The sequence below is a fragment of the Panthera pardus genome, unplaced genomic scaffold (genome assembly GCF_024362965.1).
Source record: "Panthera pardus isolate Hobbes unplaced genomic scaffold, ASM2436296v1 HiC_scaffold_17, whole genome shotgun sequence".
NCBI lineage: Eukaryota > Metazoa > Chordata > Mammalia > Carnivora > Felidae > Panthera > Panthera pardus.
The window spans coordinates 140,241,466-140,260,920 of record NW_026526732.1 but is presented as its reverse complement, the minus strand read 5'-3'; the positions used below and the strand labels follow the sequence as shown (position 1 = coordinate 140,260,920).

Sequence of the window (19,455 nt, the reverse complement as noted above, 5' to 3'; positions counted from 1 at the left end):
TGCTGATTTGGGTGTTTTAAATACTAAAATAATTGGATTAAAACGTTATGTATCTTGGCATCCTTCTAAATTTTGCACCCCAGCCAAGTGCCCCGTATACCTTACCCTAGTCCTGCTCCTGGACAACAGTGAAAGGATTGAGTTCGACACCGAGGGCCCCAATATTCAACCCTCTGAAGCTCAGACAGATGCAAAGATTTCACCAGGGAAACGTATGGATGGTGGGGCTGGGATGTGAACTGTAGTCCCATGACAAGGCCCACCACCTGGCCATCACATCCTACTGTGCTCTGTCCTGGAATGTTGATTTCGATGAGTGTTGATTTTTTAAACCTTTATTCATGTATAATAAACACACAATGAAGCACATGTACCTGAAACGCTCACCTTGCTGAATTTTCACAAACTGAGCACACCTGTAAAACCAGCATGTGGGGATTCAATTCAAAGCCTATTTTACATTTCCAACAAAACAAACATATTAGTCCTGGGCCAGATTCCTAGGACTTGGGCGCAAGCAGGCGACTTGGGACCCTAAGGTCGGGGGACTGGACTGATCCAGAGTTTAAGGGCCCTGGATAGAGACTGAGAAGGGAGAAGAAACGGTGCCCATCTAGGGAGTGTGGTTGAAGGAGGGGCCCTGTGGGTGCAGGAGAGGGCAGACAGAGACGGTCCTGGAGACAACGTCCCCCCACCCCCTCGGAGGAGGGCGAGGCCCACGCCGCGGGCCCAGGTAAGCCGGTAAGAATGCAGCAGTCGCCGAGCCGGGCGCGGGTGCGTCCCGGTGACTCAGCCCTTGCCAGGAAGGGGGAGTTCACTCTGCTCTCCAGAGCTCCCAGACCGCAGCCTGGTCCGGGCTGGCTCCCGGGGCGCCAGGCCAGGGCCCCGCAGCAGGCAGCCCGGCCCCGGGAGCGGGACCCTTCCTCCAGGCCCTCCCCCCCCTTTCCGGTCGCAGCCACCTGGGGTCATCACAGGGACGCGGCCGCGGGTGGCGAGAGCGCGGCGAGCGAGCGCCGTGGGGCCACGGCAGTCCTGCCCCTGCCGCGACGGCGCCGCAGGGGCCTTCGAGCGGCGTAAGTAGCGACTGCGGGGGCTGGAGGAGGCCAAGGAGAGGCCCCGAGTCACTCACTCGGCTCCCGGTGTCCCAGCCCCCTGCTTCAAGCCCGGGCTGGAAGGCGGGATTAGGGGAACTGGCCTGGCGCCGCCGCCGCCTCCCTAATTGCTCACTGGCCGGCGTGGTGGGGCGCCCAGACTCGGCTCCGAGGCGGCCCTGGTCAAGTGTGGCCCAGACGCTGTCACCCCAGCGGCGGCCCCACCTGAGGATCATCCCACGGGCGCGCCCAGCGGGCCGCAGGCTCCAAGCCCTCCCCCATTCTCGGGGACCTGGTCCCGGGGTCACGCTGAAGGTCCTCGCCCCCCACCCACCCCCACCTCGGGCTGTCTGATGGGCGGCTCCTTCCTGTCCCCACGGCCCCGAGGAGGGACTCAGCTCGCGATTCCAGATATGCTGTCGGGCTGTCCCTGCCTGGAGGGGCCCCTTCTCTCTTTCCCCGAACAGCCGCAGTTGGAAGGCCTCGGACTCCGTCTGGAGCCAAAAGAAGGGCTCAACTGGAGAACCTCTCTTTGCCTCCAAAGTTGGTTTTCTGACACAAATTCCCACGCACAGCTGGCAGGGCCGGGCAGGGGGCGGGGGTGGGGGGGGTGCGGATTAGGGATGCTCGGGGCTGCTACCGGACGCGGGAGGCTAGATGGTCACTAACCGGATTTCCCGGAGGGACAGCTTCTGGCGGAGTGGGCACGAGGTCTGTGAGCCCCAGGCCCCAGGCGGAGGGGGTGGGCGAAGGGTGCCCGAGGGCCTTGATCACTCCCATCTTTGGGACAACGAGATTTGGGGCCACAATTATTCAGACCATTGGCTCGAGGTGGTTGTGGTCACAGCGGTTTCTCTCTCTCTCTCTCTCTCTCTCTCTCTCTCTCTCTGTCTCTCTCTCTCTCTCTCTCTCTCTCTCTCTCGTTCTCCTGATTTCCCGAAAACTTTTGCAGAGTTTAGGGCAGGAGAAGGCGAGGGCGCGGCCCCTAGTGCGGCCCCTCGGGGCGCTGGGCCTGGGGGCGGGCGGAGATTTGGGGGAGACTGGGGCCCAGCCCCGAAGTCGCGGAGGAAACGCGCGGAATCGGCTTCCTGTGGGGGCTCCGGCCGCGGCGCCCCGCGGACAGACGTGTCCGGCCCTGGCAGCGCCCGGCCGGGCTCGGGGAAGGGACGTGGGGGTGGGGGGGAGGGGGCGACGGGGAAGCCGGGGAGGGGGGCGGGGAGAGGGTGGGCCTGGGAAGAGGGGGAGGGGAGAGGCGAGCGGGGGAGGAGCGAGGGGGCTGGAGAGGGAGAAGGAAGAAGGAAGGGGGCGAGCGGCGCGAGCTGGCGCCGAAATGGGAGAAAGGAGCGAGTGAGAGGGGAGGGGGGCGCGGGGCGAGCTGCGGGGAGCCGAGCGGCCCCTCGGCTGGGGGCGCCCTCCGCAGGCGCGCATGGCAGCCTCCGCGCCGTGATCCCCGCCGGCTGAGCGAGTAGCGCGCAGCTTGCACGAGTAAGTTGGTCGGGGGGCCGCGCTGGAAAGGGGGGAGGCGCGCGTCTGCGGCCGGATCACCCCCCCCCCCGCGCGTTCCCCCCCTCCCCTGCTGGCGCTAGGGGAAGGTCGGCCTCGCCCGCTGAGCCCTGTTTTCTGCAGGTCCCGGGCCGATGTCCCAGGTGAGTGGCCAGCGCCCCCCTCACTGCGACGCGCCCCATGGAGCCCCCAGCGCAGCCCCGGGCCCAGGTAGGACCACGGCTGAAGAGCGAGACTGGAAGGGAGCAGGGTGGGCGGCCAAGCCGGGGGAAGGGAGGGGGGTGGGGGGGTGGGGGAGTTGGTTGGGGGGATTTGTTAATTCTCATTCCTCCTCCGGGAGACGCGGGGAGACGGTTCCGGGGAGCTTGGGTGGAGGTGGGGGGTAAGGAGACTGGGTATGGGGACTGGGTCCAAGGAGAGTAGAGGGCTGGGGTGATGGGGGCAGGGCCGAATGGAGACGGCGGCTGCGCCAAACTGGCTCCAATTACCCCCACTCCCAACACCAGGCGCGCACACACACACACACACACACACACACACACACACACACACCGCGGTGTCTGTCCGTCTGGGACTTGTGTCCCAACCGTTTCTGCCCAGTGTGTAAATATTTATGGGGGGCCTCAGGCTGGGGTTGGGGTGTCTGAGTCTTTCTCTCCTTCCCTTCCCCCAATCCAACGAGAGCCTAGCGCTTCCAGAAAACTTTTGTCCGTCGAAAGCTGCTGCAGGACCCGGCCCCTCCCCTCCTTGCCATCTTGTCTCCCTCGTCTTCCTCCCCCACCCGGGCCTTGCCGCTCCCACCCTGCAGGCGCGCGCGTACACACACACACACACACACACACACACAACTCCAACCAAGTGCCCATAGCTGGAGTGAAATGCCCCTTCCCCCACCTCGCAGGGTCTGTAACCTCTCTGGGATTCTTGCGGGAGCCTCCCACCCCAGGAAGGCTTTGCAACTGCCAGAGAGAGATATGGGGTGGGAGCCCTGAGGCTGTGGCTCTCAGTCCATTGTCCTCATTGTGCGGATGTAAACTGAGGCTCACAGTGGCACGCAGGGCCCGGGAGAAGTGGGGATTTGTTCCGGGGCAGTGTGGCGGAGAACAAGAATCTAGGCCCAGATTTCGGGACTTCAGCTCTAGGTTAGTCTCATATTCTTTTGCCTTCCTCTCACCCACCCCCCCTCTCCCTTTCTCCCCTCTTTGAGACTCTGAATAAAGAAGGTCTGGTCCTGGGTCTCTGACACCAACTGCCTGCATAGCCTTGGACAATTTCCTTCCCCCCTCTCTGGCCTCAGTCTCCACCTCTGCCCATAGGGGCCTGTGTGCCTGTTGGAGAGGCCGTCACCTCCCCAGGTCTATCTGGTGCACACCCAGGGCCACCTCAGTGGGGCAGGACAAGTGGAAGATGTCTGGCCAAGGGCCAACGTGTAGATGGGACTCGGTGTGCCTGCTGAGTATCCCCGCTAACCCTCAGATTCTCTCTCCTCTTTGTGGGGCCCTTGGAGCAGAGACTTCTGGAGAATAAGCTCCTCCAAGAAGTGGACTCCTTCTTCAGCCTGGAGAGAGAGGTTGGGGCGAGGGCCAGGAAGGATCTTTCTCTGTGTCTGGGAACCTCTCTCCCTCTCAGCTTCTCTCACCCCTCCTCACTTTCTGGGCCTCTCCTCTTTCTCTCCCACCCTCTCTCTCCCGCCCTGCCTTCTTTCTCTGCTCATCCGTTTTCTCCGCTCTCTCCCCCACTACCTCCTTGCAAGCTCGACTCTCCTGTGTGACCCATTCCGAGGTGCTAGCAGGGAGCCGAGGGGCTGGATGTGCTCAGGGAGGGTGGGCCACCTGGAGGGGTAAACTCTAGGCTGTAACTTAAGGCTCCCCCGGCCCAGAGCCCCAGCGAGCCCCCTCCCCAGCCTGAGCTGGGCCAGACAATGTGGCTTTCATAACTCGAGGAGGCCTGGCTCTGCCGCCTTGGGAGAAAGAACCCTGCTGCCCAGGAAGCCCAAACCGCAGGAGACCCAGCCAAAACCCCACAGACGCCGAGACCAGAATCCCCCACACTCCCTGCCGAGGGCTGACAGAACAGCAAGGCCAGAGAGCTGCCTCTGGGGGCCCTGTTGGCAGGACAGCCTCGGAGCAAGTTCCCCCCTCCCTCAGCCACCCAAGATGCAGACGGGGTGCAAGGGGACTCAGGGTAGCTCTGGCTGGGGCAAGTGGCCAAGCCCCCACACCCTTGGCTCCCCCAGTACCTCCCTCCCCACCCACCCCTGTGAGCCCCGGAGAGCCTGGCTCCCTTACCCACGGCAGATTTCTGTCCAGCACTGGGGCGTCACATTCCTGCTTTTGGTTCTAAATTGAATTTCCTGGGGAATTGGAGCCTTCAGACCTAAAATAAAACCAACCCGACCCAGCCTAACTGGCCAGCTCAGGCTGTCTTCAGTCCTCAGCCTGGTGGCTGGGATTGAGACTGATGTGTCACAAGTGTGCATCCAGTGAGCTTACATTCTCGTCTTCTTGGAGTCTGGAGCCAAGTGCTACCCCTAATCCTCACCCCCTCATTCTCCCTCCTGCCCCTGACCTGGGGCATTCCAAATTCCAGGACTCGGTCCTCACCAATGGGATATTTGTCGAGTGCCCACTGGGGGTGCAGAGATGAACCGTGACACCACGGGAGCAAGCTGGGGAGGGCTGCAGTCTGTCTGGTCGAGGAGCTGTGACCTCACTGTGAGATATAAGTAACAACAGGTGTTAAATGGGTCCTAAGTTCTCAGGAGAGGGGCCACTCCAAGGAGGGTCTATTGGCTTGAAGATCAAGGGAAGGCTTTCTAGAGAAAAGGGTGAAGCTGGAGCTGGGCCATGAAGGATAGGTTGGATTGGAGGAGTGGGAGAAGGGAGGGGTAGGGCCTTCCGGTCAAGAGGAGTGTGTAAGCAAGGGTGGATTGGTCAGAAGGCTCGGTGGTGACCTGAGACCATGGAGAGGTCCGGCTGCCTGGAAACAGAATCCCTGTCCATTCATCAGGCTGAAGATGTAGACTGAGGGGCCTTGAATGCCAGGCCAAGTAGAGATTGGGGTCCGAGGTTCCAGTCCCTACCCTCTGAGCAGAGAGATCCTGGCCCTCTCCAGAGACAGGCAGAAGTCCAAGGGGGGAGAAGCCTGAATCCACTGCCCACAAGATAATGGAGAGGGCTGGGTTTGAGAGACCAGGCATTGGAGCTCCGGAACAAGGACCCCAGAGTGAACCCATCCCACCGAAAGAAATTCCCCGTACTCTGCGGTCCAGGAGCACCCCTCACCTTGGAGGGCAGCAGGAGGAAGGAGCCCCCAGGGCTCCTGCTGAAGTTGTGGGTCTCCCTACCTTCCCTCTTGGGCTTGCAGATTTTAAACGGGACTTTTCCGCTCCCTTCTGGGAGGCCTTTCCAGAACTCAGGGCATTGGCTTGAACCCTATCCTGTGTCAGGGAAGAAAGTGTGTCAAGGCAGAGGGACTGCTGCCTTTCTATAGTTCCCTCTTGTGGATGGAGACCCTAGAGAGAGATGCAGGGCTGGGGCTTGGTCTCTTGGTTGAGCACTTGAGCTCCACCTCTCGTCTGACTTTTCTGCTCCATGGGCTTCTAGGGAAAGCTGTTTCCTGGTCCAGCACCTGGGCACTGGGCCATCTGGGTAGTATCTCGGTCATAGCTCAGGTCTCCCCGCCACTTCTTAATGCCTCCTCATTTTGCTTCCATGTCTCTGGGCACTCAGCACGAGTTCCTTGTGCCCTCGGGGGGTCGCGTCTGTTGGGTCCCCCTCCTCACTCCAGGAGGCCTGTCCTCTGTGTTTCCAGGTCACGATGACTGGAGTGGATTGTCTTTCCTCCCTAACAACCTTCCAGGTCTGAGCCCTGCCCCAGAATGGCCCGTTTCCTCCAGGAGGGCCTCCTCGGAACTTGGGGCTGGGCTGTCTAACTTCCTGTCTGCACTGGCCTCGAGGTCACCAGCCCCATAGGTGACCTACAAGAAGAGACCGCCAGAGAGTGGCGACACTAGGGGTGGAGGGAAGAAATGGGGACCAGTCTCCCTAACCCTGCTTTCTCACCTTTATCCCTTTCCAACCCTGGAGGGGGGCCAAGGGAGCTGCAGTCCTGGCTCCCTCTGTGGCAGAACGGATGGTGTCATCCCGGTGCACCCCAGTGACCTCAGGAGAAAGCCTGGGAAGCGACCACAAGGCCCCATCTAGGCTCACCAGCCTCAACGCCACCAAATGACTGTGGCTTCCCTTGTTCACGATGTAACCGTTCACCCTGGGATGTTGGCTTCCCGCTGCTATTCTTGAAATGTCTTTTTCCCCTTCTTTGCTGATTATCCAAGACCCAGTGTGGTCGTTGTCTTCTCCGGGAAATGTCCTAGAGACACAGCACGCACACTCACCCCTGGATGAGTGCCCATCTTCTGTGCTTCCACAGCCTAGCGTACCTCCTGCCCCTCAGTGTGTGTGACTGCCCCCCACCCTCCCACAGAGAACTCCTGGGGCAGTGACCTGGTCTGTCTCATTTTGGTCTACCCAGCACTTGACGTATTGTAAGTTGCATTATAGCTGCTTAATAAATGTTAAACCAATGGCAGAGGGAGGGAGGGAGGGAGGGAGGGAGGGCGGAAGGAAGGAAGGAAGGAAGGAAGGAAGGAAGGAAGGAAGGGGAGGGAGAAAAGAAGGAAGGAAGGAAAGGGACGGAGGGAGGGAGGGAAGAAGGAAGGAAGGGGAGGGAGGGAGGGAGGGAGGAAGGAAGGAAAGAAGGAAAGGGAGGGAGGAAGAAGGGAAGGAAGGGAAGGAAGGAAGGAAGGAAGGAAGGAAGGAAGGAAGGAAGGAAGGAAAGGGAGGGAGGAAGGAAAGGGAGGGAGGGAAGAAGGAAGTAAGGAAGGAAAGGAGGTAGGGAAGAAGGGAGAATGGAAGGATAGAAGGAGGGAGGGAGGATGGATGGAAGGAAGGAAGGAAGGTGGAAAGAAGAAAGGAAAGGAGAGGGGGAAGGAAAGAGGGAGGGAGGACAGATGGAAGGAAGGAAGGAAGGAAAGGAGGGAGAGAGGAAGGAAAGGGAGGAAGAGAGGAAGGAAGGAAAGGAGGGAGGGAAGAAGGAAGGAAGGAAGGGAGGAAGGGGAAGGAGGGAGGAAGGAAGGAAAGGGAGGGAGGAAGGAAGGAAGAAAGGAAAGGGAGGAAGGAAGGAAGGAAGGAAGGAAGGAAGGAAGGAAGGAAGGAAAGAAGGAAAGGGAGGGAGGAAGGAGGGAAGGAAGGAAAGGGAGGGAGGGAGGGAGGAAGGAAGGAAGGAAAGGAAAGGGAAGGAGGAAAGAAAGGGAGGGAGGGAGGGAGGGAGGGAAGAAGGAAGTAAGTAAGGAAAGGAGGTAGGGAAGAAGGGAGAATGGAAGGATAGAAGGAAGGAAGGAGGATGGATGGAAGGAAGGAAGGAGGATGGATGGAAGGAAGGAAGGAAGGAAGGAAGGAAGGAAGGAAGGAAGGTGGAAAGAAGAAAGGAAAGGAGAGGGGGAAGGAAGGAGGGAGGGAGGACAGATGGAAGGAAGGAAGGAAAGAAAGAAAGGGAGGAAGGAAGGAAAGGAGGGAGGGAGGAAGGAAAGGGAGGGAGAGAGGAAGGAAGGAAAGGAGGGAGGGAAGGAGGAAGGAAGGAAGGGAGAAAGGGGAAGGAGGGAGGAAGGAAGGAAGGAAAGGGAGGGAGGGAGGAAGGAAGGAAAGGGAGGGAGGGAGGGAGGAAGGAAGGAAAGGGAGGGAGGAAGGAAGGAAGAAAGGAAAGGGAGGAAGGAAGGAAGGAAGGAAGGAAGGAAGGAAGGAAGGAAGGAAAGGGAGGGAGGGAGGAAGGAGGGAAGGAAGGAAAGGGAGGGAGGGAGGGAGGGAGGAAGGAAGGAAAGGAAAGGGAAGGAGGAAAGAAAGGGAGGGAGGGAGGGAGGAAGGAAGGAAAGGAAAGGGAAGGAGGAAAGAAAGGGAGGGAGGGAGGGAGGGAAGAAGGAAGTAAGTAAGGAAAGGAGGGTAGGGAAGAAGGGAGAATGGAAGGATAGAAGGAAGGAGGGAGGATGGATGGAAGGAAGGAAGGAGGATGGATGGAAGGAAGGAAGGTAGAAAGAAGAAAGGAAAGGAGAGGGGGAAGGAAGGAAGGAGGACAGATGGAAGGAAGGAAGGAAAGAAAGGGAGGAAGGAAGGAAGGAAAGGAGGGAAGGAGGAAGGAAGGAAGGAAAGGAAGGAAGGAAGGAAGGCAGGCGAGGAAGGAAGGGAAGAGAGGGAGGGAAGAAGGAAGGAAGGAAGGAAGGAAGGAAGGAAGGAAGGAAGGAAGGCAGGCGAGGAAGGAAGGGAAGAGAGGGAGGGAAGAAGGAAGGAAGGAAGGAAGGCAGGCGAGGAAGGAAGGCAGGCGAGGAAGGAAGGGAAGAGAGGGAGTGAAGAAGGAAGGAAGGAAGGAAGGAAGGAAGGAAGGAAGGAAGGAAGGAAGGAAAGAAGGGAGGAAAGGAAAGGAAGGGAGGGAGGAAGGAAGGAAGAAGGGAAAGGGAGGAAGGAAGGAAGGAAAGCGAGGAAGGAAGGGAAGAGAGGGAGGGAAGAAGGAAGGAAGGAAAGAAGGAAGGAAGAAAGAAAGGAAGGAAAGGGAGAGAGGGAAGAAGGAAGGGAGGGAGGAAAGGAGGGAGAGAAGGAAGAATGGAAGGATAGAAGGAAGGAAGGAAGGAAGGAAGGAAGGAAGGAAGGAAGGAAAGAAAGAAGGAAGGGAGGAAAGGAAAGGAAAGGAAGGGAGGGAGGAGAGGTTCATGAATGGCCCCCTACATGCCAGGGCACTGCTGAACATTTCATCTACTCTTTGAAACCCTGAGGGATAAGCACTAGGACCTGTCTTTACACACAAGGGAACACAAGTTCTGGTCACTTGCCCAAGCTGGTTACTGATAAAAGCCAGGGCGTGGGTCTTCCAGCTCCATGCTCAGGCCTTTTTCATGACACTACATGGGAGGGACAGTGCTGGCTGTCAGGGCCATGGCACGGTGTCTCTAGGGCCAAAGGCTGGAATGGGTCAGGCTCCTCCCTTCCTGGGAGTTAGGACTCAAACCCTGAACCTCCATGTTCGCGCCAGCTTGGTCTTAGCCCCCAGGAGCCATGTCTGAGCTGTTGTCTAGACCAGGCTCAGGGCTAGGAGAGGTGCCATCTGGTAGGCATTGCTCCTCCCCGGGTGTCTCTGTGCTCACCTGCTCCTCTTGTCCCACCCGTATGATCTTCCAGAAGGCGTTTGACTCTGCTCTCGTTACCCCAGGTAGTGAGGGGGCTTTCACCGGGCCCAAAGAGTGGGTGGGGCTGGAGGGAACCCTCCCCCTGCCTCCCTGGAGCAGCCATGGTCACTGTGAGGGGCGCCCAACACATAACTCTGCTGCCCTCCAAAGATTCAGGAGCCCTGCGCCCCCCTCCCGCCCCAGCTTCTGTCTCTTCGAAGGGCCTGTGGTTTTCCCAGGCAGGTGTGAGCACGTCCCTCGGTCTAGTGCTGTCTGTCCTGTTTACTTGGGTTCCCGGGGCCTCGTCCCCTTGGCCATGGGGACCAGGATCTTTGGAACAAGGATTGCTCGGGGCCCAGGGAGGCAGCGGAGCCCCTGGATGGATCCCTCCCCTCCGGCTGCTCCCACCCCCCAGACCTGCATGCCCAGCCCTCATCGACTCCTCTAACGATCACCCTCCTCTCCCTACTCCCTTCTTTTGGAGAAGGACAGAGAAGGACAGCGTATGCATGCCCCTGTGTTCTCTGTGACTGAGTCTGTCTCTGTTTCCAAGACTAGTCTTTGTGTATCTCTCGGTCACTCTGGGCGTGTCTCGGTCACTTTGTGTGGTGGGCACAGGCGGGTGTTGATCATTTACTCTCTGGGTTTCTGCCCTTTCTTTTCCTTCTCTGCCTGTGGCTCTCCTCTCCCTGTGCCCTTGTGGTCTCTGTGTCTCTCTGTGTCTCTTGTTTCTACGTCTCCCCTGCTTCCAACATGGCATGCAGTGGGGGGGGCGGGGGCGGGGAGCACCCTCTCTGAGCCCCTGTTACCCTGAATACACAGCCGGTGGTCTGATGAGAGGATCAGGCTGCACCCTGTACCCTGTAATTGCCCGCCTGGCTCCGGGGCCCCATGGCCCCCGACTTCACCCTCCTGGCTCCCAGCTTACCCTCAGTCAGGCCTTCCCACACCCCAGGGGTGGCACCGGGGGGGATTGGGAGTCCAGGCCCCTTTCTGCCGCCCTCCCCTACCTCCCATCCCCCTAACCCTCTTGCCCTGGGCCCAGGGGGCCCTAGTCTTGCCACCTCAGGAGCTGTGGGTTTGAAGTTTGCTCCATTTCTGCCTTCCGCCCACCCTGCACTGAGGGGCTGAGCTCCTCACTGTAATTACATGTGGCTGCGGTCCGCCTCTTCCCAGCCTCCTGGGCCGGCTCCCTGCCTCTCTTCCTGCCCGGCCCCTCCGCCTCAGGCCCGTCCTTCTCCTCACCCCCAGGTCTCTGATTCCTTCTCCTGCTCTCATCCTATTTGACCGGGCTTCGCCCTATCTGTCACTCTTGCCCTTCCGGTAATCATGTTCCCTTCTCTGTCGCCTCTGCCTCTGTCCCCATCCTTACCTGCCTCCCCCTCACTTTCTCTCTACTGAACCTCCCTCCTGTCCCAGGCTGTCTGTCATGGGGCTTCCGGGGGCTCCCTCTTTCAGTGCCCAAAGCTGCCTTCTGATGCTGTCTCTCTCTCTCTCTCTCTCTCTCTCTCTCTGCTTCTTCCTTTCATTGTCCCTTTGGTTCTTCCCCTGTCACTCTTTTTTTTTTTTTTTTAATTTATTTTGAGAGAGAGAGTGAGTGTGGGGGAGGGGCAGAGAGAGAGACTCCCAAGCAGGCTCTGAACTGATGCAGGGCTCGAACCCACAAACCACGAGATCATGACCTGAGCTGAAGTCATGAGCCCCCCACCCCATCACTCTCGATGCCTGTCCCTACTCTCCATCACTGACCATCTGTCTGTTCTCTCCTGCTCCGCGGTTCTGCCTCTTCAACCCACTTCCCTTCATACTGCACATCGCTGGGGCGCCTGGGTGGCTCAGTCAGCTGAGCGTCCACCTCCTGATTTCGGCTCAGGTCATGATCTTGGAGTCTGTGGGACTGAGCCCCGCATCGGGCTCCGCACTGACAGAAAGGAGCCTGCTTGGGATTCCAGCTCCCTCTCTCTCTGCCCCTCCCCCACTTGTGCTCTCTGTCTCTCCGTCTCTCTCTGTCTCTCTCTCTCTCAAAATAAACAAATAAACATTAAAAAAAAAAACACTGCACATCTCTGGCCCCTTTCCCTGACAACCACACGGACACATGTAAACACATGCACTCACGTGCACGCATACACACACACACACACACACACACACACACACACACCCTTGATCACTCGTGGGTTTTGTTTTGGGAACTTTCTATTTTGGAGCCTGGCACTGTTGCCAGATAGGGTAAGGGCTGGGTAGCTGGTACAAAGAGACAGAGAATGAGGGCTCATGGCATTCTGGGCTGTGGGAAGGGGACCAGGGCTGGGCAGACAGGAGGGCACCAGGAAAATATACCTTCGTCGTCTGATTTTTCTCTAGCCCAGACCCAACCCCTCCTGCCTGAGCTGGAGGTAGTAACAGGATCCACGCACCCTGTGGAGGCAGCGCTAGAGGAGGACTCCCTGGAAGAGGCGGCACCCCCCATGCCCCAAGGCAATGGCCCTGGGGCCCCTCAGGCCCTGGACAGCACTGACCTCGACGGCCCCACAGAAGCTGTGACACGTGAGTCCTAGGGAGCCAGGGGATGCGGGTGGCAACATGGAGGGGTCGCGCCAGGGAATCCGATTCTTACGGGCTGGCGGAAACGCAGCCGTCGCCCGCGGGAGCCTAGCACAGGGCCAGGACCTTGAGGGGTGGGCGACGGAAAGGCATGGTCACTGTCCTTTCTGTCTAGGAAAGAGACCGCCACAGGCAAAATGACTGGTATAAGATCAGTTCACAAGGAGTGTGGACAGGCTCCAGGCGATATGGTTCAGGACAAGAGGGCGTGTGGCCATATGAAAGGAAGAAGGGGGCTGGGGGTGCTGGGGGCAGGGAGCCAGAGCAGAGCCCCGCTGGATCCCACCCTTCCGGGCGTCAAGGGTGAAGAGGCAGGAGAGAAGCCCCCAGCTGCCCTGGGCAGAAGGGAGCCCACCCCCAGGCTTGGCTCGAGGAGGCCTCCGAGGAGGTCCTGGAGGGAGGGAATTCTTCCCCTTCGCTCTCAAGAGAGGGGGAGGGGCAGCCAGAGCCATTTGTATTTAATAATAAGATCCACAAAATCCGTAGACACATTTGCCCTTTCCAACCTTCTCTCCCTAAAGGATCTCACGAGCTCTTCAAAGCAGCCTGTAGCGAGGCAGCAGGATAGCTCTTGCCAAGTCCATTTTACAGATGAGGAGACTGAGGCACACAGAACCACTCAGCCTGGACACAGCTGGGGAACTCAGGTCTCCCGGCCCAGTGCTCTCTCCTATGCCTTCCTGCCCAGCTGGCAGGGCTCAGCAGGGAGCTGCCTTCAGCCAGGGCATCTGGGGCTAAGTTGGACTCCCTGGAAGTTGGGGTTACTAAATCCTGCTAGCGCACTGCCCTCAGCCTCCTCTAGACACACCCACCAGCAGAATCGAGAGAAAGAGGTCAGCGCCGTGGCCACAGAGGAGGGGGCCTGGATGGGAGTCGGACAGACACCTCTGTGTCTATGGGCCCGAGTGTTTGCTCTGTGACTCAGTCCCCACGGCCACCCCCACGGCTATGGCCACAGGCAAGCTCTGTGTCTGCCCGAACCTCCCAGGGCCCTCAGCTCACCACACACTCCCGCCCTCTGGTCACTGTGCCCATGTTTAGGCATCAGGGCAGGGGGCACGGAAGCTGGCCAAGGACTCGGGCCGGTCTCCCGCCACCTCGGGGCCAAGAGGTGGGAGCAGGATGATTCAGGCCTGGCTGCTTCCCATGGCCTTACCCCTGTTTACCCAGATGCAGGCACCAGCCACACCTCAGGGCCAAAGGCTCCCAGCGTGGAGCTGCTCCAGAGCCCTGCTCCCATCCTCTCCTGACTCCCCATCTGGTCCTCGGCTCCTTTCTCACAGCCTCCATCCCCTCCCCACTCCACTTCCTCGCTGTGGATTCTTGGGCAGGTTTTACCCTCTCCACACCTCAGTTTTTTCATCTGTGAAATGGGGCCGGTAATAGTCGATCTGTCACAACTACGACACGGAAAGTTCTCGGCATGGTGCTGGTACCTCATCACAGCTCCACGTGTAAGCTACTAGTTCTGAGACTAGTGATGGTTGGGATGTAGCAGCCTATTCCCCAGTCCTCCATCTCCCAGCCTCTGCTCCCTTCCTGCCTCTGCGTCCCGAGCCCCAGCTCTTAGCCTCCAGGCTGGGCCCACCTCCGACATTTACTAGCTGTGGGACCTTGGACAAGTTACTCTACTCCTCTAGGACTCCGTTTCCTCCTCTGTGAAAGGTGGGTCCTGCCCTATGGAGATACTCAGAGGCTTTGGTGAGAGAAGAATTAGCATGACAAGTGCTTAGAAGGGTGGAGGCGAGTAGTCAGTGCTCCCTGACTGGACGTGACCGCCACCATTTCTTAGAAGGCCCAACCAGGGGACGCTTCCCCAGTCAGGGGACGCTCTGAGGCCAACTTCCCCTCTCCTCAGCCTGCCGGGACTCGGGGACCCAGACCCCAGTGCGTAGAGATGGAAGTGTCCCGCACACATTTACAGAGTCCTCCCCAGGGGTCAGCAGCCCTGAGTGGCTGAGGGGTCCCAGAGCTCTGCTTCTCCCTCCCCTCCCCCAAACACACACACACACACACACACACACACATACACACCTCCCCTCATCTCTTGTGAACAGAACCATGCCATCCAGGTGAGCAAACCTGAGGTGAGGAAAGGGACTGGGTGCTTTGGGGGGGATTCCCAGACCCAGCTTCCCTGTACCCCACTGATGAAGCTGAAGTTTGGTCCCTCAGCCTGAGATGGGGACTCAGAGAATTCCTGGCCTCGGGGACCCCCCCTCCCCCACCGCTGGCCTCTCTTCCCTTGTCACCCTTCTCACCCAGACCCCCAGGGCCCCACAGCAGACTCTGCCAGCCACCCCACAGAGGCGGACAGGGCAGGGGAGCCGAGGAGAAGAGAGGGGCTGTGAGGGCCCCTGGAGTCCAGGGCCAGGGCGTTCATCTCCAAACAGATGTTTCCAATAAATCACCCAGCACACGAAGGGCAAAAACAGCTGGGGGCTTGGCAGGGGCTGAGGTGAAGGTTAACTGCTTCGCTGCTGTCCTTCCTCACCCCAGCCAAACAGTCCTTACCCCTGACCACCGTCCCTCTTGCCAAAACCCCAGGACTCCAAGGGCAGGAGAATGGATTTCATGTGGGGTAAGAAGATGGGGTCCAGGGCTCTGAGTCCCTCCTCTTGTCTTGCACCTCTGTCTTTTCTGGAGGGAGCACTGGCCTGGGAGTCATGGGCCAGGCTCAACTCTGCTATTTCCTGGTGTGCCTCCGGGCACGTCAGTTCTGCTCTCTGGGCCTCAGTTTCCCCATCTGCAGAATACAAGGCCGACTAGTTGGCCTGTGGTGTATCTAAGGACCGGGCCAGAGCTCTGGGAGGTCGTGGCCCCCCACCCCGGGGTCCCCCATTAACCTTTCTCATTGTCTCTCTAGGCCAGCCTCAGGGGAACCCCTTGGGCTGCACCCCTCTGGTGGCGAATGGCTCAGGCCACCCCTCGGAGCTGGGCAGCACCAGGCGGGCGGGGAATGGTGCCCTGGGTGGCCCCAAGGCCCACCGGAAGTTGCAGACGCACCCGTCTCTCGCCAGCCAGGGCAGCAAGAAGGGCAAGAGCAGCACCAAATCTGCTGCCTCCCAGATCCCCCTCCAGGCGCAGGAAGGTAAGCACCCCATCCCACCTCTCCCTGGGAGAGGCCTCCAAAGGCATGATGCAGCAGCATTTTCACCAGGTTGCTCGTTAGAAGTTCAGTCTCAGCCCCGCGCCAGGCCTACCGGCTCTGAACCTCTGGGTAGGGCCCAGGAGACTGGCCTGGGAATCTGGCCAACTACACCTGGTGGGTAAATCGAGGCACAGCTGCGTTCTCAAGACCAGCCCCTCCCCATCTCTGCTCACGGAGAGTTGCCATAACAAGGAAGAAAACCATGTGGGCTGATCCTGTGTAAGCCACCCCATTTCTGGAAACACAGCTTCCCTCAAGGAATGGACCCTCTGTTTAGTGAGAGCAGGACACCCAGCAGAATAAAATGAAGCACCATCATCAGATACTCACATGGGGGTGCAGCGAGGACTGTGTGCTCCGGCGGGGGCGGGGGGGGGCGCCGTGGTACAGCGGGAAGTCAGAGAACCCAGATACGCCAGCCATCGTTCCTGCAATGCAGAGGGGCCTCTGCAGGGCCGCCCTGGGCAGCCAGCTTTTCCACCTCATGAGGCATCAGTTCAGCATGGGTGACGGCCCCCTGTAGCTCAGTGGTACTTGACCTTCACCCCAGAATTTTTAAGTGAGCCCTGTCCACTCCGGGGGACTCCGTCCGGCCTGGTCTTCTGCAAACAGGATTCAGTGTGCACATTTGCACGTAATGTGTTCACCAACTTTCCCACAGAACAGATTCTGCCCAACAGTCTTAATTATGAAGGGAGTATTCGTTCATTTAAAATGTACTGCGCATCTGCTACGAGCCAGGCCCTGTGCTGGGTAACCAGTCCGTGGCCTCTAAAGCTCTCATGAGAAAGACAAACAGGTAATCACCATATGGGGTGATAAATACACTGACAAAGCCACACACTGGAGATTATGCAAACAACCCCAGGGGACCCCACACCAGCCCAGAAAGCTGGGGAGGACGAGTCTGGGCAGGCTCCCGAGGTGTCTGAGCAAGCTTTAAAGGGTGAGTAGGAGTATCTAGCCAGGAGGGGCATTAACACAGAAGTGAGAAATGGCTAGTTTGGCTAGATCATGAAATTATGTAAGGAATGGGGAAAGGTGAGACTCCAAAAAGGCAGGGGCTCTGGGGGTGGGAGGCACCTGGTTAACTCTACCCTGGACCTAGACTTTATCTGGAAGGCAATAGGGAGCCATTGAAGGGTTTTAAACAAGGTAGTGACTTCCATCGGATCTGCATTTGAAGAGAACGCCCTCGTTCAGTTTGCAGGTAGGTTGCAGGGGCTCCGAGCTGTCCCTCCACACAGTCCCTCCACACAGAAATGAGGCGGGAGAGTCAGATCCTCCATGGTGTGAGACTCTCTGGAGGGGAGGCCAGGGGCCCACCTGCCGCGTGCCCAGCCCCTGGGAGGGATGCCAGCTCAACATCCTGGCAGCACACTGAGTGGAACTAGCCTGCCTGGTTTGGGTTCCCAGCTCCACCGTTTCCCCGCTGGCTGCCCAAGGGTAGGCTCACGCGTTAATTCAGCTACCATTTACTTACCTCGATGTCAGGCACCTTCTAGGGACTAGTAACATGCCAGTGACTACAGCGGACAAAGACGCCTGCCTTACATGTTAGTACGAGGAGAAAGCTGTGCAGAGCCATGGAAGGTGATAAGTCCTGGGGGTAGGGAGGAGGCGAAGCAGGCCAGGGGCGGGGCTGAAGGAGCTGGGGTGCGGCCAGCAGGTCACAGAGATGGTGGTTGTGGAAAGCCACAGCAGAGTGATCCAGGGGGACAGTGTGGGAGGAGACCAGGTCACGTGGGACCGTGGGGGCCACTGTGAGATCTTTGGCTTTTACTCCTAGTGAGGCGGAAGCCGCTGGAAGGCTCTGAGCACAGGAGGGATGGACTCCACTGAGGTTTTGCAAGGGTCCCTCTGGGCTACTGTGTGGGGAGTGGGTGCAGGGAGGGGTAGTCAAAGGCGGGGAGTGGGGTGACCAGTGAGAGGGCTGTTGCAGTTGCCCTGGTGAGAGAGCAACAGAATGGCAGGATTCTGCTGGGTCTATTTTGAAGTGACTTCTCTGTGCCTCAGTTTTTTCATCTGTAGAGTGGGGCTAAGAGTGGCCCCATCTCATGGAATCCTTGCAAGTTTAAATGAGTTTCATTCATGCCCAACACTTAGAACAGTGCCTGGGACGGGCTACCACTCAGTGTGTGTGTTAAATAAATGACTCAGGGTGTCGAAGAGCGGGCCTCGGGGTCCAGACCGCCTGGGCTCAGACCCTGGCTCTGAAGCCAATGGGGCAGGTGCATGTAACTCTCTGTGCCTTGGGGTCATGCCCTGGAAAGAATCACCATTTCTCTGAGCTGTGGGAGGGTAGGGGAGCGCTCGTGAGCCCCCTGTGGCTGGGTCTCTGGCCCCTTGGCTGTCTCACGGCCCTGTCCCCCCACCCGTGCCCGCAGACTGCTGCGTCCACTGCATCCTGTCCTGCCTGTTCTGCGAGTTCCTGACGCTGTGCAACATCGTCCTGGACTGCGCCACGTGCGGCTCCTGCAGCTCCGAGGACTCGTGCCTCTGCTGCTGCTGCTGTGGCTCTGGCGAGTGCGCCGACTGCGACCTGCCCTGCGACCTGGACTGCGGCATCGTGGACGCCTGCTGCGAGTCCGCCGACTGCCTGGAGATCTGCATGGAGTGCTGCGGCCTCTGCTTCTCCTCCTGACCGCCGCCGCCCCCGCAGGGTCCCTCGCGCCCGCAGCCCGGGGGCGGGGACGCGCGAGGCCACCTCCGCGGAGGCGGCGGGGGGGGCGGGGCCGCTGCAGCGCCGCCTCCTCGCGGTTCCCGGGACCGACGGTGGCCCCGGACACCTGGCGGGCGGGCGGGCTGGGGTGGGAGCCGCGCCTGGCCCCGCGGCCTGGGCTGCGGAACACTGTGAACGTGGGGCGCAGGGACGCGGGGGAGGCGGGGCCGGCGGGCGGTGCGCTCCTCTACCTCTCACCGCCCCTGGCGCCCGCCTCCCGCAGCCCAGGCTCCGAGGACAGCAAAATGTGAAGTGAGACACCCCAGCCCGCCCTGGGCTAAGCCCCTCCCCAGTCTTCTTCCTGGGACCCGAGGGGGCCTGACCCCTGCGGTGACCCCCGAAGTCCCCCAGAGGGCAGGGCTGGGCCAGAAGGGACGGGAACGTATAGAGACGACTGGAAGGGGGGAGAGGGAGGGAATGGAGGGAGGGTCTGTTCTATTTGTTGCTGTAAATAAAGTTATTTGTCCAGCTCAGATTTCCTCGGCTCTCGTGACTACTCACGAGTCCACAGACCCCGAGACTCCGAAGCAAACACCCACCTCCCCCCACCCCCCACCCCCCACCTCCACACACACACAAAGCACCCAAATGGATGAGCCTTCCTTCTGGGGTCTGTTCTCTTCATGTTCCCCTCCCTCCTTCACGGTCCCCTGAAAGGCAGCAAGGGTACAGACTCCCCACCATTATTTCCCTCTTCCCATCAAAGGGAAGGGGTGAAGCCCAGGGAGGGAAGAGTTAACCCTTGGCATAGAATTAATTAACAACAGATGTGTTCGGGTTTTGATTAATTAATCTCCTGCTGACTCCTGCTTCTCGAAGCCCTTTCCGTGATGGCTCTGAGGCTTGGGTGCCGCCTGTGTCGGTGGTAGAGCAGTGTCCGGGGAGGGGTCGACTCAGGACGGCGCAGCCTGGGCTTGACCCCCCGCTGGCCCCGGAAAGCAAGCGTGGCTTGCATGGGGGTCACTCAGCCCAGCCTCCAGTCCCCTGATTGTCAGGGGGCCTGAGGAAGAAGAAAACTGGCAGGACTAGCAGAAGCCTGGGAGGCCCCATGGCCAGAGCCCTCCTTGTCTGCAGGCAGGACAGCACTGAGCACTGCAGGAGGGGGTTCCAACACTGGGGAGGCCTGGCTGGGCTGAGCCTTCCCTACCCCATCCCCGACCAGGAGAGAGTC

General features: G+C 59.4%; 1 protein-coding gene across 3 annotated transcripts; it reads left to right on the top strand.

Moving 5' to 3' along the window:
- The first annotated feature begins 822 nt into the window (after positions 1-822).
- Positions 823-18,759, top strand: MDFI (MyoD family inhibitor). 3 transcript variants are annotated; one of them, XM_053905029.1, is made up of 5 exons: positions 823-1,073; positions 2,718-2,804; positions 12,172-12,354; positions 15,278-15,502; positions 17,950-18,759. In XM_053905029.1, exons 2-5 carry the CDS (start codon positions 2,729-2,731, stop codon positions 18,204-18,206), a joined length of 741 nt encoding a protein of 246 aa, XP_053761004.1. In that variant the 5' UTR covers positions 823-1,073; positions 2,718-2,728; the 3' UTR covers positions 18,207-18,759. The 3 variants fall into 3 exon arrangements, with proteins under 3 accessions (XP_053761004.1, XP_053761005.1, XP_053761003.1); XM_053905030.1 differs by lacking the exon at positions 823-1,073 and adding an exon at positions 1,717-1,802; XM_053905028.1 differs by lacking the exon at positions 823-1,073 and adding an exon at positions 2,392-2,576.
- Positions 18,760-19,455: the final 696 nt, after the last annotated feature.